The sequence below is a fragment of the Sminthopsis crassicaudata genome, chromosome 6 (assembly GCF_048593235.1).
Source record: "Sminthopsis crassicaudata isolate SCR6 chromosome 6, ASM4859323v1, whole genome shotgun sequence".
Lineage (NCBI taxonomy): Eukaryota > Metazoa > Chordata > Mammalia > Dasyuromorphia > Dasyuridae > Sminthopsis > Sminthopsis crassicaudata.
In genome coordinates, this window is record NC_133622.1 from 54,892,575 (window position 1) to 54,917,023 (window position 24,449).

A 24,449-nucleotide genomic window follows, 5' to 3' on the forward strand; every position below is an offset into this window, starting at 1 on the left:
TATCAAGAAGGAGATATATTTGTTCTTCTGATTTGTGATTAGAAATTTTTATTTAATCTAAATTCAACTGCTTTTTTGTTATTCACCACAGAAATTACTTTTTATTTATTCTTTTAAAAATAGTTTTATTTTTTTCTGGTTATGCATGATATTAACTTTGTAATACACATTTCTTTATGAATCATGTTGGAAAAGAAAAATCAGAACAAAAGGAAAAAAAAAAACATGAGAAGAAAAAAAACAGAAAAAAAGTGAACATAGAATGTGTTTTATATTCAATTTATATTCAATCTTCATAGTTATCTTTCTGGATGCAGATGGTGTTTTCTGTCCAAAGTTTATTGGGATTGTCTTGGATCATTGAACCCCTGAGAAAAACCAAGTCTTTCATAGTTGATCATCATAGAATTTTGCTATTACTGTGTACAATGTATTCCTGGTTCTGCTTTCCTTGAGCATCAGTTTGTGTAAATCTTTTCAGTCTTTTCTAAAATCAGCTTGTTCATCATTTTAAATAAAACAATAATATTCTATTACTTTCCCATACCACAATTTACTCAGCTATTCCTTAATTGATGTACACCTACTCATTTTACAACTCTTTGCCACCACAAAAAGAGCTGCTACAAACATTTTTACTCATGTGGGTCCTTTTCCTTCCTTTATGATTTCCATAGGATATAGACTCAGTAGCACTGCTGAATCAAAGGGTATATGCAGTTTTATAGCCCTTGGGCATATTTATATGCCTTTGGACATAGCTTGAAATTGCTCTCTCCAATGATTGGATCATGTCATAACTCCACCAACAATGCATTAGTATCCCAGTCTTCCTACATCTCCAATATTTATAATTTTTTCTGTCATTTTAGCCAATCTGAGAGGTGTGAGGTGATACCTCAGAGTTGTTTTAATTTGCATTTCTATGATTAATAGTGATTTAGAGCATTTTTTTCACATGACTATAGATGACTTTAATTTCATCACCTGAAAAATTGTCTGTTCATAGCCTTCCCATTTATCAGTTGGATATTTGTTCTTGAAATAACAAGTTGATTAGTTTTTTTTTTCTTTAAAGTAGTTCCTCTTTTACTTAGAGGCTATAATATTTACTATTGAGTAGACATTTAGTATTGAGAAGTTTGAGTGGCATTAACAAATGATTGTGAGTTAAAAATATCAATATAACTTTTTAAAAAGATAAAATATGGTAGTTAAATTATAAGATAAAGGAGTCTAGAGTTGATAGAGTTGAAAAATCAGTGGAATAGTTTGTTTTTATTTTTTCAAAAAGTGAGCAACTTATTTATTTGTGGATGATGTCAGTTCCTTCTGATGACATACTCACTGGAGGAAGAGGTATTCCTAAGTATTTGGAATACTCAGCCACCATGAATTTATTAAAGATTTATTGTATGTTAGGCACTTTCCTAAGCACTGTACAGTGAAAAAGTAAAACAGTCCTTGTCCTCAAGGACTTTACATTCAAATGAGGAAGACAACATATAATGAAATAGATATATACAAGATAAAGTAGCTAGAAGGAGAGAAAGGCTCTAGCAGTTGGGAGACAAGGAAATGATTCCTGCAGGAGTTGACTAGAATTTAAGAGACTAGAGTTAGCATTCCAGTTTGACTCCCAACTAGTAGTGGGCAAGTCACAATCTAATTGACCCTCATTTGAACCAGATGATTTCTAAGGCCTTCTGTGAATGGATAGATTTGTGTTCTTGCTAAAAACAAAACAACCACACAACATTTTAGATGATAAAAGAGTTTAGATATTATCCAAAGAGTAACAGATTACCTTGGGAGGCAGTGGGCTGCCCATAGTTAGTTCCTCTTTGGGCAAATGCTGGATGACTACTTAGCCAGGATCCCTCTTTCAGACATGGTTTGGAATAAATGATCACAGAAAGCCCTCCCCACTATAAGATTCTGTGATTCTGTTATTTAGTTCACTTATTTATAGAATGAGCCATCCCAGCAGCTCACACTATTTATTGCAACATTTATAAATAGTTAAAACTAGCCCTTTGAGTAATAATTTGCTGATAAGACATTTGGGTTCAATTACTAATTGTCTAATTTGAATTCTACTTACAATGATGTGTAAACCAAATATTGATTTAACATAGTGACTCATAATTCCAGTGTTCTGTATATAAACATAAATACCATTTTTTATGGCAGCTGTCTGGAAATTTTCCCTCCATATTTATAAAAGTAAAAAGCATGAAGACTTTTCAGTAAATATTATTTGGTGATGTCTATAATTACATCAGATTTAAAGTCTCAGCTGATTGTATGTGACCTACATGAGTTAGCAAACACTGTGTATAAATCAGACATTGCAATCTCTCGCTACAAAGTTTCTGAACCTTGGTTTGGAAAATATAAAATGTGGCTCAAGGGTCTTAGCAAACTAATAGGAGAATATCTGAAAGGCAGAACATTTACGATCTGCCTAAAGCCACACAGAATGATGCAGATGAAAAAGATAATCCATTGTGTTTGTTTTTCTTTTTAGAATTAATAGTCTCCCAGCTGATTTTCTCCTGTGTTTTAGGAAGCACCTTCATTTATCAACTGAAATGCTGTATGATGTTGTATTGGAGCAAAGTTACAGCTCAAATAAATGATTACATCAACTATGAGTTTTGATCATATATATGAAATAACTTCAAGAAGCACACTGCTGTGCAAGGGAATTTAAATAAAAGAAAAAATTACATTATTAGAAAGAATAAACTATAAACTTTTGCTCATTTGTTATATCCCTAAGTCGTGCAGAAGACTCATTTCATTGTATGAGGGCTCTGTGTTTTAGAGTAGAGATTCTTAAACTGAAGTCTACATCCCTGCAAAGAATTTATGGATAAATTTCAGGGATTCTGTGACCTTGGATAGGAAAAAAAATATGTTCTTTTAATATAACAAGTTCCCTTTGAATTCTTATATATCTTATTTTATACATTTAAGAAAGATACTATTCTGAGAAGTGCATAGGGTCCACCACATTGCCAAAGGAATGTATGACACCCAAGAAAGTTGAGACAAAGGTATTTGTGTGTATATGTACATATATATATATATATGTATATATACACACACACACATATATATGTATATATACACACACACATATATATGTATATGTACATATATACATATATATATATATATATATATATATATATATATATATATATATATATATATATATATAGCCTTAGAGATAAGGATGTGTGTGTGTATCTGAGGTTAACTATAGGTCCACTCATTCATTATCCACTCACTCATTCGGATGCATAAAAAAATCAAGGCATAGATCTTGAAGTAGGGAGTGAAGATACAACTTCAGAACAAGCTTGAATTCAAGCCTGAATACAAAGAGATTAAACTAGTCCTGTTTCTGTTACTTTGCCCATGGTGCCTTATGTAAGCTATATAGTCCCAGAAGATGTGTTTCCCAAACTAGCAATTGTCAAGGGGCCAAAGGAAGCCAAACCTTATGCTCAGTGAGACTGGCCAACAGTCTAATGTCTAGACTTGTGGATATTGATGCATAAAAATGGAACCAAGGACACACATTTAAAATTTATTGTATTATTTCCTCATCACAGTACTCACTATGACATAGAGCTCAAGGAGGTAGGGAAAACTCAAATCCATTTAACTTGGTGAATCTATATATTTGAAAGTCAGAAAGTAGTTTAGTTTTGCTGGTACATAGAATATGATTTAAATTAAAATAGGAATATGAAATAAGACTAGAACTATAGGGTGTACTACATTATGGAGGATCTTGGATGTCAGGGAGAAGAATTTAAAGATGACTAGGTAGGCAATGGGTAGCTGGGAAGCAAAATAGAGCTACAAGTCTGGAATCAGGAGGACCTGAAATAAAATTCAGTCTCAGATACTAGCTCTGAAATTCTGAGCAAGTCACTTGATCCTGTTTGCCTTAATTTCCACACTTATAAAATGAACTGAAGAAGAAAATGGCATGCATTCTAGGATCTTTGCCACAAAAATCCATGTCTGAAGAGTCAGACATGGATGAAAATTACTAAATAACAAGATAGTCAAGAGGGAGTTACTAAAGTTTTTCATTTCTTTTTCCTTCCCTCCTTTCCTTCTTCTCTTCCTTTCTCATAATACTACTTTCCTCCCTCTCTTCTTCCTTCCTTCCTTCCTTCCTTCCTTCCTTCCTTCCTTCCTTCCTTCCTTCCTTCCTTCTTTTTCTTTCTTTCTTTCTTTCTTTCTTTCTTTCTTTCTTTCTTTCTTTCTTTCTTTCTTTCTTTCTTTCTTTCTTTCTTTCTTTCTTTCTTTCTTTCTTTCTTTCTTTCTTTCTTTCTTTCTTTCTACAGAATACATAACAGAGGGGGAGAGAATAAAAAGAAAGGTGGAAAAATTTGTCAGGAGACTTGTGCAATAGAATAAGAAGGTAATAATAAAGGTTTACACAAAGGTTATTGTATCAGTGATAAAACGAATGGTGTGAACATGAGAGATGTTATGGAGGCAGAATTGGGATGACTTGGTAAATAATTGGATATGAGAGGTAAGGTAAAGGAAAGAATTGGCATTAACTCCAGGGTTATGAACATAGGAGCCTGGATGAGTTTTGATGGCATAGATAGAAATAATGAAATCAGAAGGTCTGGGAGAAAAGTAAAATCAATTTTTAACTTGTTAAGTTTGATAGTGGATAGACAAGAAGAGATATCTCATATGCACTTGGAATACTGGTCTAAATTTAGAAGGGAGACCAGGATTAAAGATCAATCTGTGAGTAATTAGGATTAAGTATTATTTAAAGCCATAAGGCTTCAAGTGGATGGGCTTGCCAAAGGAAAAATAAAATCAAATGTTTTTGAATCACTTTTTAAAATATTTTGCTTTTAATAAGAAAGTCAATGAACTCTGGGGTCTATTTTGCATCCTCCAATAATTCGATGGATTTTAAGAAGCAGCTGAAAATAGCAGCATCTATGAGAATTTTAGTTCCAAAATATGCTGTTACTTAACATCTGGAGTTAACATTTGTCTTATGAAATGCAGTTTTTTAAACAAAGGAAATGTTCATTTGAAGAAATCACCCAGGAGGTTGCCTGAAGCCAAGTGGAAAAAAAATAGGCTTGGCAAAACAAGATATATGACACCTGAAATTTCATTTTTTCCCAAGCCTAAGATTGCTAGATAGAATGTCTATTGACTTATTGCTGTTCACTGTAATGATTGATGATACCTTTACTCTGGTTTACTAGAAAGATCGGCAATCCTGATGTTCATATTTCTATGATTTGAACTTGATGGATGGATGAAATTCAGTGTTATGACTTTAGCTTTCATTTTGTTCTTACAAATGGAATATATGACAGGTAGACAGGTAGGTGGGCCAGCTTTTCTCATGTCATGTCCAAAATGATTTAGCTTACGACACAAAGTAACCCATAAAGGTCAATTTGGTTCTTTTCCGATTCTATTTCCTTTTCTATCTATTTATAAATGTTGGTGGTGACCATAATCATTTATTGATTAGGGAGGTTTTCTAAATGCTCTCTCTTGCAGATGATATTCAACTAATTTTTTTGAGTGCTAGAAGACTCTAGAATCGATTTAGATAGATCCAAAGGTTTGGAAAAAAATTCTACAAGTAGTTATTGGTTCTATTCTCCTATCAGAGTGTACTCCCTGACTTTATCATAGTCTTCAGAATCTCATCTGCCTGTAAAATCATCTCAGCTCTGAAATTCTCACCTCCTTATTATTCCTTGTCCCTGGGGCCTCTCTTTCCCTCTGGCTAGAGTGAAGGGTAGACACTCGAAAATACCTTCTGGATCCTCCATTTAAGAAGGACTCCCAGGATAGCTATCTCATCATTTCTCTTTCAAGTACACTTCTTACCTCTTTAGTATTCCTTGTCCCTGGGGCCTCTCCTTTCCTGGCTAGAGTGAAGGGTAGACACTGAAAATTACCTTCTGGATTCTCCATTTAAGGACTCCCAAGATAGCTATCTCATCATTTCTCTTTCAAGTACACTTCTTTATACATCGTCATGGCCCTCTGCTGTGTCTCTTTTCCCATCTGCTCTCCCTTGCCCTCTGCCTCTTACGAAGTAGTCCTGTATATCTGAATCTTCAATATTTGTAATTATGATTGTGAAAAAATTATGAAAATTGGTTGCAACCCACTGGAAACATATAATATAAATTTGAATAATGTGACCACCTCATAGGATGCATTATTTGCATTGAGACTTTGGTATGCATTAGACCGAAGTTTCATATGGACAGTGACTGAGGCATAGAAATTAGAAGGAAAGCATCAGGGTGATTTCTATTTGAAGGTCACAGATATAGAACTGAAAGGGACTATAGAAGAAATCTATTCCAACTTTCTCATTTTATAGTTGAGAAAACTGAAGTCTAGGGAGGTTAAATCATTTGTAGTAAGAATAGGCAGTTACAGAGATATAATTTGTATCCATCTCTCCATTCTCTTTCTTTTATGCCATGATATGGGAAATTGTATGGTACAGGTCTTCATGCTAGCTGTCTAGTCCCAATATATTACTGTCCTGACAGCCTATCTTTATAACACTATTATTCTCCCAGCAATATTATATGGCCACAAACCATGAAACACCGTGACTTCGGAAGAACTAAAATTTTAGGTGATCCAAAGAGCAATGGAAAGATGCATGGTTGATCTCAATAGCCCGCAATTTAAAGTTAACAATGATTTATATGTGAGAAATGTCATAAAAAAATCAACAAAGAAATTTGTGACTAGAAAAAGGGAGGTGGGCTAATCAGGCAGTGAGGATAACAGTCTAAATTATGTAATCACATTTCTGACATATTAAAAAGCAAAACGAAATAAAAATGAAAACAACGGAAGACCTATCATTTTGGAGCAGTCCTCTAGGGAGTATTTTCAGAAAGACAAACAAAAATTTCACATTATGAGAAGGGATTGGAGGAGTATGCTAGTACAAGAGGTCCATTGGATGGTGGATTTATTTAAGTACAAAAGAAGTAGTCTATTTCAAGAGATTTGTATTATTTGCTCATTTCCTAACAACAAAGCTGATATTTATATTCTACTTCAAACTTTATAAAGTATTTTCTTTAAACATGCATTGTCTTACTGAGTCTCAATATATCCTTGTGAGATTGGTACTATAGGTATTATCATCCCCATTTTTCCAATAAGGAAACTGGGACTTTGAATGATTGATGTTCAAATAACTAGGAAATGATGAATGATGTTCAAATAATTAGGAAATATCAGAAGCTGAAATGGAGCCCAAGCTATCCTGACTCCATGTTAAATACTCAATCTATTACACTTATCCCATTGTACTTTAAAGTAGGATACAAATATCAGCTATTATTGTTAGGAAATAGGCAAATAATATAATTGTTCACTGAAATCTGTGATATCTGTGGATAACTCTATACATCAGAAATTTCTAGAATATAGGATTTGGTATGTTCCTTGGTACAAATTTGAATCTAGTAACTAGAACTCTTTGATCAATATCAAGGGAGCTCTATTTTCAAAGCAAATATTTTTCTGATAATGACATTCTCTTTGTTCTGAAAACTTGAAAGCTAACATCATTTTCCAAGCTTAATCAATGATCTGTCTTATTAAAAATAATTCCTTTGCTATGAGAAAAACAACTTGTTTGCTTTCAAAATTTATTTTAAAATTTGTTTTTCCCTCCCAATGCAGGCAACCTGTATTATGTTTGCTGTTTTTAGGTTTCAGAAATGAATTTTGCATAATGAAATAGCTTTTATTTGTCAAATAATTTTCCTCTTATTGCATACCTTGCCCTCTATTCCAAAATCTAAGCATTCATCATGTGTACTTTTCTTCAAAATAACTTCTATGGGTCCTGGATTCTGAGTATAGACTCAGTGCTGGCGCAGACTGAGTAAACCTGAGAAATGAAAGGAGAGTTTGCAGGAACTAATTGAGACACAATAAATTCACTTCTAATTTAATTCAATTGATTATTAAAAATGTATATTGAATCAGTGAACCAAACAATAAAAATTTGTGGAGAACTCTTTTGGGCCCAAGACTATGCTCCATTGTTGTTTGTCTTTTGTTCTCAAAGATGGCCAAGACATTAGGGTCATGATGCTGGGACATGGAAGTGAATTGGATTTAAGTGAGGGAATGCTGTGCAACATAACCAGCCTCAGTTTTTCTTCCAGAAATCAATGGTTTAAAAGTTATTAATTAATCTGCTGGGGTTATAGTACATATTTTGGCCACCAAGTGGTGTTACTTACCCTCAGGCCACCAACTCCATGACCATGTTAGATTACAGGGCACTAAATTTTCATGTACCATTTTTCTTTATGGCTAAAATTCCCAACTGCTTACCAGTTGGTGCTGTAGACAGACAACCCAGTTGTAGTTCTGTGTAGATCTCTGATACTAGAGATATGAACTGAAATACACTCAAAATTGCCCCATGTATTCTGTCCTTGTGAGAGTTGCCAACTACAAATAGTATCATAAAAATTAGACTATAAAGAGTTTGGGGCAATTCCTCTTCCCCAACTCTTCTTCCTAGTGAGTAGAAAAGAAGGAAAATTTGAGAAGTTCTAAAACGTACAGGAATTTCATTGATAACTGTTTTGAGGAAAGAAGCAGGGGAGGAGGGGCAGGAAATGACTGAGTTTACAGCATGGCACAGCATGGTTCACACCCAGTCTGAATTGTTTTGTCTTTATGTTATTCTGCATGCCTTCCACCTGAAGTGCTCCTGGTCTCTTCAGAGTTCCCCACAGTTCTCCTGGAGGGCTCTGAATTCTTTCTTTCTTTCTTTCTTTCTTTCTTTCTTTCTTTCTTTCTTTCTTTCTTTCTTTCTTTCTTTCTTTCTTTCTTTCTTTCTTTCTTTCTTTCTTTCTTTCTTTCTTTCTTTCTTTCTTTCTTTCTTTCTTTCTTTCTTTCTTTCTTTCTTTCTTTCTTTCTTTCTTTCTTTCTTTCTTTCTTTCTTTCTTTCTTTCTTTCTTTCTTCTCTTTCTTTCTTTCTTTCTTTCTTTCTTTCTTTCTTCTTTTTTTTTTTTTTTTCTGTCTTGCTCAGCTGCAGAAATAATACCTGTGGGGCACTGCCTCAGTTTCAGCTGCTTTAAAGAAAAACCTAAAATGGAAAGCAGAATGACATCTCTTTTCTTCCTAAGGTTCATGAAACTCCAGCTTAAAAACTTAAATATTAAGTTTTATTTTATTTTATTAACTTAAACTTAAGTATTCTCAGAAATGTCTGACTGAATATATTTCTAAATTGACTGTACCATATTCATCCTTTACCCTGATCACTTCTGAAAGATTTTGAAAAATACTTTTATATACAAATAGGTAGCTAAGTAGTGTGATAGAATGTTGGACCTGGAGTGAAGAAAACTGACTTCAAATCCAGCCTTAGATACTTACTAACTACATGGCCCTGCCCAAGTCACTTAACTGAAGTTTGCCTCAATTTCCTTATTTATAAAATGGGTTTAATAATAGCACCAACTTTACAGGATTGTTGTGAACATGTAATGAGATAATATTTATAAAGTGCTTTGCACTTAAAGTGCTATATAAATGCTAGCTAGTTAAATAAATTGGAATTTGAATATAAGTATGAATCTATGTATACATATATATTTATAAACTTGAATAGAGAAAGATCACTTCAGTTTAGGAAAAGGGAATAAGGAAAGGATTCACAAAGGATTTGGATTTTTTTTTCCCTGAGGCAATTGGGGTTAAGTGATTTGCCCAGGATTACACAGCTAGGAAGTGTTAAGTGTCTGAGGTCACATTTGAACTCAGATCTTCCTGACTTCTGGGCTTGAGGAATTGAATTTTGAACCAGTTCTTTGAACAAAGAAAAAAAGTAGACAAGTGGAAACAGATAAGAAAGTGCATTCTAGGCTTGAAGAGCAGACTGCATAAAATTGTGGAGGTGATAAAAAGCTGAACTAAAGAGAGGAATACTAATAGTTCAACATAGAGGGAATTTAAGCATATGAAGGGTAATAATATGAAATAGACTGTGTAGTTGGACAAAGATTATAAAGGAAACTGAAGTCAGATTGAGGACTTTATATTTCATACTAGAGGCAAATGAGAGCCACTCAAAAGAGTTTTTTTAAATTTTTTTTTGGGAGAGAGTAAGGTAAGACTTAAGCTTTATGAAAAGTCTTTCTTTTCTTTCCTTTTTTCCCCTCAAATCTGTAGAGAATTCATTACAAAGGAAGTAAAAAAACCAATCAGTTCAGGTGAAAGGAGATAAGGGTCTGAATTAGTTTGGTGGTCTTAAAAATGAAAAGGAGAAGACTAACTTGAGAAATATAACTGCAGAAGAATAATTTTGATTAATCATAAGGTAGTAAAATAGAGAGGACAGTCATTTGTGAGTTTAAGGTTTTGGATGTGGTTCATCTCCCGTTGCCATATGATTGGGGGTGCCAGATATCATAGTGCCATAAGCAAATTCAGGGCTGTTGGCATGAGGTATAGTTTTTTTGGGGAAAATTTATGTTCACTTTAGAATATTGTGAGTTTGAGATGTTGGCAAGTTATATCCCAGTGGGAATATCTAGGAGTCAATGGAAATTAGTAGGAATAGAGATCAAGGGAGAGATTGAAATGAGATATAGATTTGAGAATCATCTGCATAGTAAGTATAATGGAAGTCATAGGAATAGATAATAAGGTAGAGATAAGGCAGAGAGAGTAGAATGAAGAGGATGTGACAGACTCCTAGATGATACTTATGTTTAGAGAGCAACAGTAAGAAGGTCAATTGGCAAAGGAGATTGAGAAATTGGCAAGCTAGGAGAAAAAAAACTAGAAGAGAACAGTAGTTTGGAAACCCATGGAAAAAAGATTGTGAAAAAGGAATGCGTAATCAGCAATTCCCAATTCTATAAAAAGATACAGAAAGATGAAGGCAGAAAAAATCATTAAAGTTGATAATTAAGATCCAATTGGTGAACTTAATCAAAGCAGTTATAGTAGATTCATAGGGATAGAAGCCACAATTCAGGGATAGTAAAAGTGGTTTAGTAAGGTAAAAGAAGTAGATGTAGTTTTTTTTTTTTTAGGGTAATGGAGAAAAAAAGAAGATAAAATAAATTCAGAAAATGACTGAGGAAAAATGTGTTTTGTTTTTTTAATGTGAGTGATCTAGGCATGCTGTAAAAAGGGACATTAAAGACAAAAGAAAAAGAGAAGATAGATGGGTCAAGGACAGGAGAACTTGAGATCAAAGTCCCCAGGTAACAGATTTACTTTGACAAGAAGGAAGTCATCTCATCTGAAACTAGATATGGAGGAAAAAAATGGATGAGGAGGAAGTCATGATCATTTTCCTTTAGCATCTTATCAATGTTTTGGAAATATTAGGATCTAGTTATGAAATAGCTTAGGAAAAACATGGCAGAGTATATAACTCAATGCTTGACAATGTGAGTTACAGACCAGTACTATAAGGATGGCTTCATGGAGGAGGTTGAACTTAACCACAACCTTAAAGTTAGGAATAGATTTGAATAAATAGAGAGACAGAAGACATTTCAGGCCAGAGGAAAAGCATTAACAAAGATTTGAAATTACAAATGAGTGCAGTGTATTTGGGGAAAAATAAGGAGACCATCTTGCCTAGAGTGAAATGCTTGTTTGGGGTATGTTGCAGGAAGCAATGAGTTGGATACCTATGATGAGGATATTTTATGAAGAATTTTGAATTCCAGACTCAGGAGTCTGGAATCTTATTGAGGTGAATAATGTCGTAGGGGAGTGTGTGCGATAGTAGGGGTGCTGAGGACAGTGTCTGCTGTTTATTCATATGGAAGACCAAGTGCTATCAACACAATGCTCACCACAGCTGTCATGTATGCTCCTTATCACTAGAGGTCTCTCTAAGGGATACCAATATAACAGATCTTGAAGCAACTCCTCTAACTTGATGTTTGTGAATGGTAGCCTATATTCTTCTTATACTTTAGGGGTTAGTGTGAATTTATCCAATTAGATTCTTGCTTTCTGATACTCCCATAACCTTAAAAAGTTTATCTTCATCTTATCCCTGTTGTGAGGTAGGATCTTTAAGTGAGATCATTTGAAAAGCTTCACTATCTACAACTTTTTCATAATAACATTAAAAGGAAATATCACAAACACATAAGTGCAGGCAGCACAAATAATCTTTAAGTCCAGAAATCCTTCCAGCTCAGGCAATTCTCCTCTATCGATTTTAATAGGAGAGATCAAATCTTGGTAGTCAAAGCAATACAACTTGGCAGGGATGGGGAGGTTTGAATTTGAGCTTCTGAGGACAGGTATAACTGGTGTTAGTTACTTGGGGTTCTGGGGTTAGGTCAGATAATTGAGATCCTAACTAGAGCCATTAGATCTCTGCTTTTATTGACTGACTTTAGCCTCTCTTTTCTACCCACTCTGGCCACTACCACAGGTATTACAATTCATTTCTTGCTGGGCTTATACTTAGATTCAGTTCATGCCAACAGGTAGATGATCTCTTCATTAAAAATCTTATCAAAGAAAAACAAATGAAGGATAAAGAGAAATCTAGCTTTTGATGATGTTATTTTGTTTAATTCCAACTGCTTTCATTAATCATGCTATCCTGATCCCCCCTTATTTCCTCTGACCAACCCTTTGCCAGTGTCAATATAAGAACATAATGTGCTCTTTGCTAGCCAGGATTGTGAGGAGTATAACTACACATCTATCAATATATATAAATATATGCATATTTATATATATATATGAATATATTTATTCTTTTCACACACACACACATATATATAGAAACATATCTATTCTTTATAAACACACACATGTAAATATATCTATTATTCACATATATATATATATATATATATATATATATATATATATATATAAAATATACATATACACATACATACATGTATATGAAAGGGTGTAGGCAGGCATGGTTGAAAATTTCACTTACTGTGAGAACACAGAAAATGAGATATTGTTTACCTTTCCACTTCCTGGCCCTTGGAGGGCTAAATCAACCCTGTGTGTGTCCTTGGCTTGAGGATCATGTTTTTCTAATAAACAGAGCTAATTGGGCAGAGATAGTGTGTTTGAAACCTAGTTCTATCACCAGGTCAATTAACAAACATAATCAAGGACTATTGATAGGATTATCATTCCATTCCCAACAAACCCCAGTATCATTGTTTTCCCTATGATAAGATAATTTTAAAGTATAAATATAAGAATGTCCCTTAGACCTAAACTTTCAAAAATGAAAGTGCTACTGTTTTTAACCTTTGTTGCCATATGCTTTGGAAATCATGCAGAACACTCTTCATTGAACAGGTATTTGACATGTTTGTAGAACTTTTAGCTGTATGGATGAATGGCTGACTTTTTGTATTTAAAGTAATAATTTCCTTCCCCCCTTAAAACAAATTCTTCATGAGTATTATTTTTAATGATCTGATGTGATTCCAGAAAAGTAAATGGAGTAAGGTATTACCAAAAATGGAGGGAAAAGTGGGTAGATAATAATAGATTATCTACCATATGTGCCTTGGAAAGTTATTATGGTATGATGAGTGCTAATCTTAAATGTGCTGTATTTAAAATCAGGAGATCCTAGCTAATAAAATAATAATAAAAAAGCATAATATGATTGTGTGCAAGTCATTGAACTACTCAGCCTTACCATTAGAACAAGGGGGATAGATAGATTGTTAGAAATTGCAAATGCATTTAAAGGGCTTTGTACATCTTAAATTACTATGTAAATGTCAAATCTACATTATTAATTTTCTAAAAATTAGAAACTAATGTACTATGCCAAACTTTAAAATTTTATTAAATATGATTAAGTCTTTCTTAGAGTATTCAGATAGTATTTCAGTACCTAACAGGGATTCTTAAACTTTTTTGTTCATAGTTCCCTTTGGTAGTATGGAAAAGCCTATAAATCTCAGAATAATGTTTTTAAATAAATAAATTAAAACACATAGGATTTCAAAGAAAGCTAACATTAGAAAGTTATATTTAAAAATAAAAGTTCACAAAACCAAGGATAAGAACCTGTGATAGATCTGTCAGAATCATTGTTAAGAACAACTGATTCATTAATTACCACTATGATGAAGAGAGGTGAGATGTTGATTAGTAGGAAATTTTAATTCATAAAGTGTCAGAAAAAGTATAAAGACAACATCTAAAACAATTGTTAGGATTTTGTGGCAAAAGAGAGAAGAAAGAATTCCTATTAATAAGTCAGCTTGCTGTCATGGAAGTGGCATTGAACTTGGGGATAGTAATGTTAGTACTAATCTCAATTACAAATTATTATCTATATGATTGCTGGGACTCTTTCCCCCCCCCCCCCAACTGTAAAACGGGATTGGGATTGGGATAAATTATTTCTAACTTCCCTTTAAGTGCTATTATCCTACCATGTAAGTGAGAATTAAAGTTCTTCCTAGGAGCAGCTACAAAAGTAGTAACATTTGAAAGCATGCTAGAAGGGTTATTTTATTTGTACTTGTCAGAAGAATAGTTAGTAACACTGATAGAATAGCTCCACTTTCATGGATGATCAGCAAGGAATCTTATTTTATGGGATACCAAAGGTGAATTCTACTAAGGACTTCAGTTCTGTTACAAATATCTGGAGGTGAGCAGTTCAAATGCCTAGCTCACATATTATGATGATGATTGCTTTTCAAAGTTCAGAAGGAAGTTGAGCTAAACAAGTTTCATCCTCATGCATCTGAATTTGCTTTTTTTTTTTTTTTTGAAATGTTGCTCTTTTCTTTTTAATCCTCCATAATAATTAGTTCCAAATGACTCCCCTTTTCAACTTCTCTTGTAAAAATCTCTAGTGCTTAGCTCAGTGGTTGGCACATAGCAGTTAATAAATAAGAAGTTAAACAAGAAGGTGATACATAAAAAGGAATCTTCCTTTTAGGAAGCTAGGAATTTTTGAAAGTCCAGTAACTTGTAATTAGAAGAAAGTATTTCTAAAATAATTTCACTAAGTTCCACCCTCATATTTAATTTAGCCCACTGTAGGCTTAGAAGGCTCACAAGAGCAAAGTCTCAGAGAATTAGAATTGGAAGTTTCTCCTTTTACTGATGTAGAAAATGAGACCAGAAAGAAATGACAACTAAGCTCACAAACATAGCAAGTTGTAGTATTTTCACCTTTTTGTTTGTTTGCTTTTTATTCCTTGTTTTTTTTTTTTTTTTTTTTTTTTTTTTGCTGTTTGGTCGAATTTTTCTTGCACAACATGACAAATTTGGAAATATGCTTAAAAGAATCGCACATATTTAATCTATATGAAATTGCTTTCTGTTTTGGGGAGAGGGAAGCTAAAGGAGAAAGAGGGAGAAAAATTTGGAGCACAAAAATCTCACAAAAATAAATGTTGAAAACTGTCTTTACATTTATTTGGAAAAATAAAATACTATTGAGGGAAAAAAGTAACAAGCTGAAGAGAAGGCATTAAAAACTTCTGACTCTAAATTCAGTGTTCTTTGAAAATAGCCAACTTAAAATAAATATTTGTGCAGAAAATGTGACTCAATTCCTTCCCCTTTTTATCCCTTCCTACTGCACAAGAACTTGTTAAATATATATTTGCAAACATTGAGCTGAAATTCAATATTGTATTTATTCCAATTGTAATTTGGGAATGTGCTACAGATGACTAGAAATGTTCTCTGGTTTTTCTATAAAATCATTTCACTGAACCCCAGAATGACGGAATCAGTGCCTCTTGGGGGAAGTTGATGGAATGATACCACCTGCTTTTTGCCTATTGGATTCCTGACTTCTGACAAAACATTGGCTGCAATAATGCCAGCTTCTCGAAATCATTTCCATTTGTTGGAGTCTGAATGTGTCAACATTTGTACTATTGACTAGCCTTTTCTCTTATAGTTTTTTTTTCCCTACTTAAAAAAAAAATTCCCATTTAACTTTCCATTTTCTCTGGCAGTATGATGGACACAGTGCTAGGTTTAGCTAAAAGACCTGGATGATGATTTCTAGCTTTATAATTTCTAGTTGGGTAACATTGAACAGGCCACTAATAATAGCTGACATTTATATTGTGCCTTACATGTCTTAGGTCATTTGAATTTCACAATAACCTTATGAAGTAGATTCTATAGTTATGACAAGTGACCCAGTTCCTCTGTAAATTCTCTGGGCTCATCTGATTAAGCTTGATCTTGGGGAGTTGGGAGGCTGATACCAAGAGGATCATTTCTCTTTCTTTAGTTTGTTGTACCTCCCTCTTAACTTTTACTCCAAAAAATCCCCAGATCAAGCATAGGTAAAGCTCTTTTCTTGGTTTTCCCAACTGTGGATAAAAGCTCCTATAGAAACACTGAATTCAATAAATGCAAATCTGGTGTGGGACAGCCTTTTAATTTTTTTCCTTGCAGAAAATGCAGAATATACAGAAGATTCACATGAACTTATAAGTTTATAAGGAAAAAATATAAAGTATTCGAATAGTTCTTAAACTTCCCTTATAAAGTAATCAAATTTTGGAGAAAATGGGATCATATATTAAGAATATAAAAATAAATATATAAATACAAAATAATCTTATGAAGGGAAGACACCTGTAGTTGTGGGGAATTATTAAAACTCTTAGGAAAATAGTATTGCTTGAGCTAAGCTCTGAAAAAAAAATGGGGGATTCTAAAAGATAGAGGTAAGTAGAGAGTACATTCCAAGCATGGGGGATAGTCTATGAAAAGCTTAAAGCAAAGGTGATGGGAGTTGGAACACTAAATGAGGAATAGCAAGAAGGCCAGTTCTGCTAGATTTCAGAATGCACTCTTTCGTCTAAGTCATGGTAGTGATCTTCTGACCACAGAGTTTTGATTATACTAGTGTCATACTGGGTTTGGGGGCAGAGAAACAAGTTAGTATATACTGTATTTCTTTCCTATATTCTCCCTTTCAATGATACTATAACTTGAGTGGGAAGAATGACAACTTTAAGAACAGCTTTCTTTGACAGGAAAAAGAAAGAGGTCACTCTCAAAGCCTTTTCACTGCAATGAAATACTTAGCGGTTAAACTGTGTGAGAGTAAATTTATAGTGTTCATAATATGGACAGTTCTCTGTACTGTCTTGGCTTTGTTCCCTTGGGGATTGGGGTTTGAAGTATTTGATTCTTTAAATATGCACTGAGTAGCATGGAGGCTATTGTATTATGCATGATAGCAGGTTAAATAGGTAGTATCTTGAGCTGCTTATTATATTCTTTCCCTCCTGAAATGACTTTGTACATCATTTGAATTTATTTGGGTACATGTAAAATTCAAACTCCTTGAAGGCAACTGTTTTATTTTTGACTAAGGGGAAAGAATGAAGTGAGGGGACCTGAATTTAGATCCCATTGCTGACATCATATATGTGACCTTGGGTAAATCACTTCATTATATTTGTGTATGATGGATAGATGCACTGGGCTCAGGAAGACTTGAGTTAAAAATGTAACTTCAAACACTAGTTGCATGAGCTTGGGCAAGTCATTTAACCTTAGTCTTAATTTCCTCTATAAATTAGGGATAATAATAGCATCTCCTCCTAGGGTTTTGAGGATAACAGGAGATTTTATTTGTAAAGTGCTTAGTATAGTGCATACATAGTGTTATTAACTTAAGCCTAATGCTTAATAAGTGCTAGCTATTATTAGATATTAATATAAATTATATATAATACATAATTAATATTGATTAATTATATTAATAATCTCAGTACCCAGCAAAGTACCATGTACCTAGGTACTTAGATACTTAGGAGAGTAGAGTCAAGATGGAAGAGCATTTTTTCTAAATGTTCCCAACACAACCTAAAAAACTGAATTCTGGAAAGAAAGCCAAGAAAAAGTAACTGAGTTATTTTTTTTTCCCAAGCCAGCATAACTTAGAAGGACAAAAAGAGAGTTCTGCGGACATTAGAATGGGGCTGGCCAGAAGTATGGTAGATTGGAAGCAGCAGCAGCAGCAGTGGGGAGCAGCACAACACCCAGAGATAGTAAAAGGATTGATCACCTGGTCATAAAGAGATCTTAGTGGCCCCTGTTACTAGCACTAGGAGCACTATCCATTTTCAAATGCTATTTTGCAGCTTTCTCATTACATAGTTTTGGGACACAGTTCTAGGGCTGAGAGAATTGGTTGCTATTGTGAGGGAACAGAATCCTTAACTGGGCAAGAATCAGAGCTCAAATCAGTAGAGCAATGAATAGATTTCTCCCTGGATCATTCTATGTAGGAAGCACCAAAATCTTATAGGTCCTCAGACTTGGCCGTGAAAAAATTAAAAGGACCTGGAAGATAGAAATTTAGATCAGACATCTTCTCTCTCTCATCCTTAGATGTTAGCAGAACACAGTTATAAAGTCTGAAGTAAAAAAAAAATTAGGTTGCAAAAACAAACAGCAAGAAGGGACCTGACCATTAAAATCTGCTATTGGGACAAGAAAGCTCAAAACACAAACTCAGAATAAGCAATTTACTTGAAATTATAAGCAAAAGCTTCAGAGAAAAATACAGATTGGACTTATGTCCAATAAGAATTCTTAGAAGAACTTTAAAAAGAGAATAAAAAGAACAATTTAAAAAAATCAAACAAAAAAAGAGGTAAAACAAAAGTTGAAAAAAGAAATGAGACGTATGCAAAAAAATCATGATAAGAACATTAACATCTTGGTAAAAGAGGTACAAAAATACTAAAGAAAATAGCTCCTTAAAAATCAAAATTGTTCAAGTGGAAACTAATAACTTCATGAAGACATCAAGAAATAATTAAAGAAAGTGAAAGACTAAAAGAAGGAAGAAATGTGAAGTATCTCATAGAAAAAGTAACTAATCTAGAAAATAGAGCAAGGAAAAATAATTCAATAATTATTGATACTATGACCAAAAGAGTCTTTACATCATATTTAAAGACATTATAAAGAAAAACTTCTAAGATATCTTAGAACAAGAGAACAAAGGAGAAATCAAAAGAATCCATCAATCACTTCCATGAAAAATCCCCAAATTAAAACTTCCATAAATATTACAGCCAAATTTCAGTGCTCTTAGGTCATAAAGATAATATTGCAAGCGACCAGTAAGAAAGAATTCAAATACCATGGATCTCATCAGATTTAGAAACTACCATTATAAGGGAGTAGAGAGTTTGATGTTCTCAATAACAAAGGATCTAGGATTACAACCAAGAATAATGCGCCTAGCAACTCAGCATAATTCTGTAGAGGAAAAATGGATTTTTAATGAAATTAGAGGACCTTCAAAGATTCCTGATGAAAAGACTGGAGCTGAATAGATAATTTAATATACCAACACAAGACTCAAGAGAAGTATAATAAGATAAACCTTAGTGAGAAATCATAAAGGACTTAACAAGGTTAAACTTTTTACATTCCTATATGGAAGAAGATACATGTAATCCTTGAGAATTTCATCATCACCAGGGCAGAGACTACTTAGCTAGATGGCACTAATATGAATCTACTAAGTTGGAATGATCTCAAAATAATAAAGGTATATTGAGGAAGGGGATTGTCCTGAGTAAAGGCGAATGAGAGAGGAAGAATGGGAAAAATATCTCATATAAATGAAGGTCACAGGGAAATGTTTATACAATAGAGGGGAAATTTTAGGGGCACCTAATACTTGAATCTCACTCTCATCTGAACGAATTCAAGAGAAGAATATATATATATGCATATATAAGTATATATATATATATATATACATTCATACATACATACATAAGTATTCACACACATAAAACTGGGTACAGAAATTCCTCATATCCAAATAGGAAGGAAAAGACCAAGAAAAAGAAAGGGAAAGAAATAAGAAATAAGGGTGATGGTGGACCAAAGAAATTAATAGGTGTTTAATGAATTGAATTATGTCAGGAAACCTATTTTTTTAGCCCTGACTTTTTCACTAATTACTTTAGCGACCTCAGACAACTTGATCCTTCCTTTTTGGTTTCAGTTTCCTCATCTATAAAATGGAAGATTTGAATTATATGATCTCTTAGGTCCCTTCCAGTTCTATGGCTGTGATAATGATTTTTTTTCCCTTCCAGATATGAAATAATACATGGAAAAGATTTATAAAACATGCAGATATTTTTCTTTCAATTTTATTTTTTAAATATCAGAAAGTTCAAATACAAACCAAGAGTTTTTGCTAATCCTCAGCATGTTACCAGCTTTGATATTCCCTATCCTATATAAATTATTACACTGAGTTTAGAGATTCAATTGAATAAGAAAAAGAAAAACATATCCTTAAGCAAATTTCTTTCTTTTTCCATATAACCCATATTGAATTTCTGAAATATTATTTACATTTGCAAGATGCAAAAAAAGACAGTGTTTAGAGGGCACTCCAACCTCATGTTTTAGGGATAAACTGTTACCTTTTAGAGTTAAATGTGAGCCTTATTTTGAATTTTCTGGAGCTGTTATAGATAGGCCATCAGACCAGCATCTTGAGTAAGGGCTCCAGTCCAAGAGCACTAATCCTTCCTCATTTAAACCCCTACCTTCCCCAGCACATCTAGTCAAAATGTGTGTCTGTTCATTGCCACAATAGCTTAAATGCTGATTTTTAAGGGGAGAGTTCAATTTTAGTAGCTTTCATGTCGATTGCCAGGAAGTATGAATTGCTTAGCACTTCAGTGCTATGTCTGTAAGAAAGGAACAGAATGCTAAACAGTTAGCCCACTGCTAGATCCAGGATGATTTTACAGAATAAGAAAAAGTACATATTATAGTGAATCCATCAGAAACTAGCAATTGTGCAGAGATGGCAAAACGGTAGGAGCCAGAATCTTTAGAAAATATATTCTGCACCTAGAATAAAGATACATTTGACTTACTGAAGTGATGGGTATGTTTCTGATTGAACATGAATGAGTCATTGTGATTATTTAATTATCATTTGAGGCTCATATTTAAGCCTCATACTTTCCCCCCTGATACTCTTGATTCCCTAATTTAGGAATTCTCTGAAATGGCATATAATATTTTTTTCTTTGATGATGTTTTTCTGTGGTATTGTCTCTTACTTCTTCTTGCCACTAGATGGAAGAAGTAGGTTAACAAAATGATTTTTTTTGATGTTATAAGATCAACTGAATTCACTTTATCTTGAAACAGCTACCAAACTAAGCTGAAAATCATGATATCAGTAATCCTGCTTTCAGTAATCTTTTTTATTATTTCAAATTAAAGTTGAATATTTTTATAAGTTAAATGGTTGTATTATTTACAGGTTTCAGTATAAACAATGAAACTTGCCTAGGAAATGTTTATGCTTAAAATAATTAATTTTAAAACATTAGACTGTTATAATATGCTTTTTGTCCTTTCCTCTGTATAGTTACCAGGATTCTTCATTCATTCTCATTTACTTTCCCTTACATGATCATATGTATATTCCATACTTCTGGTTTTGCTTCTTTCTTTATTTCATTGAATTAGTTCTTCAACTTTTTCCCTCCTGAGTTTATATTTGTTTATCTTCATTAAATTATACTATCCTATTATGCTAATTTCCAAAAAATATTTAACTATCTCATTGTTTTGGAATTTAAATTGCTTTTTTAAAAAAGAAAATCATACATAATACTATATGATTTTTTTTTATCAGAAAGTTTTTGTGGTTGCTGTCTTTCAGAATATTTCAAGTGAAACCTGTGCAAATGTGTAGAAATATATCATTTATAAGATATTTTTACCCTTTTTATTTTACAGTGCAAAAATTTTCAAAATTAGCCATGAAAAGAAATCATTACTGAATGGAAGACAGGAGGTAAGAAGGACTATTGAAGAGTTAAATAAGAAATTTGAACTTGAAATTTCCCAGAAAAAAACATACACCATTGGAAAATAATTTAAAAAGGAAAGCAAAATTATGTAAGGTTTTAAAAATAAATGAAGGGGGGAAGAATCTTCAACAAATTAAAATAGTATATATTCATCTGTATCACTGGTATTTAAGATATATCTGATACCATATATCATCTATCTATGATATAACTTTGCTGTTCCTTTGTAAATGACTCTAGGGGATGTGCAAAGGATAGAGTAACTTGCTCCTAGTGCCATACAATTAGTTAAGTATCAGAATAAATGGCTTCCTGGTAGCAGGTTCAACATAATGTTCACTGTACTACACTTATGACACATATAGATAAAGAAAATAAGCAGACCAGGTTAGAATGTATGTCTAGGGAGAACATAACTGAGCTCAGAGGTAAATTGATCAGGGAAAAAGGAATGTTCTCATACAGGTCATGAAAATATAATGTTTATTGTTGTTGTATGACTATAGAAGAAATTATCTTGAGAAACTTAGTTTGGTAAATGGAAGGAATTAATTTTCAGTTAATTGAATAACCAATTGAATTGGTTAGTTCCTCATGTATCTGTCTCTAAAACAGTCTTAAATCACTCATATCTTTATCTGTATCTTCTGAACAATGATACCTAAGAGATGTAATTACTGAACCAATAGAATAGTAGTAATAGCGAACATTTATATACTACTCGAGGTTTATAAAGCACTTTATCTCTCTTATCTCATTTGATCTTCACAACCATCATATTAGGAAGATGGTATCATTATCCTCATTCATATAGATGTACACAGGCGAAGAGAGCTTCATAGAAGGGCACAGAACTAATGTCAGGTAGTACTTGAACTCATGTTTTCCTGATACTGTCCTGCAGTTTAGTGGATGACTCCTAATTAAATTTTTATGGGACCTTAAAATTTGCAAAAACATCGATGAATATCAACAAATTATTTATTTCTCTTCCTTTAAGGCAATGAGCTTGAACATTGGTATTAATAATGACCACAAAACTATTTAGCTTTTAAATTAAATCATCAAACTTGATTGCATGACCTTTCATTGGAAGTATCTGCTACAGGTTAAATAAAAGTTGTGAAGTACTATTTCCTATTAATGGTTATGATATTATTGTTTTGCACTTTCAAGAATTGCTTTCTTCTACAAGAGGGTGTGATTTTCAATAACTTGACTACTAGATGGAGACAATTTGCTTTTTCCTATTAAGCAACCCAAGGGATTTAAAAAAATTGGTCATATCATTATCCCTCACTTACTTTCTACCTCTAAAATGATTAACTATATGATAATAAAAGAACTAGAGGGCATCCACTAGATGGAACAGTAGAGTGAACAAAGCAGCCATCTTGAAGTCAAAAAGACCTGACTTCAAATCCAATATCAGACATTTAATACTAGCTGTGTGATCCTGAGCAAGTCACTTAACCCCAATTGCCTTGCAAAAAACCTAAAAAAATTACTAGCTATGTAGCTTTTAACCCCATTTGTCTCAGTTTTCTCATCTCTAAAATGAACTGGAGAAGAAAATGGTAAACTGCTTTAGTATCTTTGCCAAATGGGGTCATGAAAAGTTGGCCACAGCTAAAAAAAATTGAACAACTTCCTGCCTTAAGTATCTCCCCATTCCAGTTTATCTTCCATTCAGCTGTCAAAATGATCTTTCCAAAGCACAGATCTAACTGTGTTACCTCTCTTCCCAATTCAATAACCTCTTGTGGTTTCCTATTATCTCCAGAATCAAATATAAAATTCTCTGCTTGGAGTTCAAAGCCTTCAAAAAGCATTCCCTGCTTCCTTTCTAGTCTTGTTATACCATGCCCCCAGATCTATACCCACATAGTCTTTGACCCACTGATACAGGCTTCTTTGCTGTTCCTTGCAGAAGACACGCCATTTTCCAACTCTCAGCATGTTTACTGACTGCTCATCCTGCCTAGAATTCTTTCTCTCCTCTCATTTCTGCCTTCTGGTTTCCTTCTGAGTCTTTCACATTTCCTCCCCACTCACCCCTTCCTCATCCCCTTAATGTTAGTATATTTTCTCTGTTAATTTTCTCCAAATTATCCTGAGTACATCTGGTTTGTACATAGTCACTCACACACACTGTCCACTAGACTGTATGCTTCTTTAGTATAGACATAGGTTTTATCTTTCCTTGTTTCTTCAGTACTTAACACAAAAGATGTGGTTTCCACATTGGTGTTTAACAAATATTTGTTGATTGGTTGTTTCTGAGAAGTCCATAATTTGGAACTGCAAGAATCAAGGCTTCCCTCATCTATTCTTTCTTTTGTTTTGTGTTTCCATTATCTACTAGACAATATCCTTCAGGAACTTTTTTTTTTGCCTTTTCTTGTTTCCTTAGCACTTAACACAAAGGATATGTTTGCCACACTAAAGTTTTGCAAATGTTTGTTGATTGATTATTTCTGAGAAATCCATAGTTTGGAATTTCCAGATTGAAAG

The 24,449-nt window shown here is 33.3% G+C and overlaps 1 protein-coding gene across 1 annotated transcript in view; it reads left to right on the forward strand.

Annotated features, from left to right (window-relative positions):
* Positions 1 to 13,271: 13,271 nt before the first annotated feature.
* Positions 13,272 to 24,449, forward strand: part of LOC141545828 (UPF0462 protein C4orf33 homolog) — a 47,373-nt gene continuing 36,195 nt past the window's right edge. The window contains exons 1-2 of the mRNA XM_074273115.1: positions 13,272 to 13,404; positions 21,862 to 21,919. Coding sequence (XP_074129216.1) covers positions 13,304 to 13,404; positions 21,862 to 21,919 — 159 coding nt within the window. The 5' untranslated portion in view covers positions 13,272 to 13,303. The remainder of the gene's footprint in view (positions 13,405 to 21,861; positions 21,920 to 24,449) is intronic.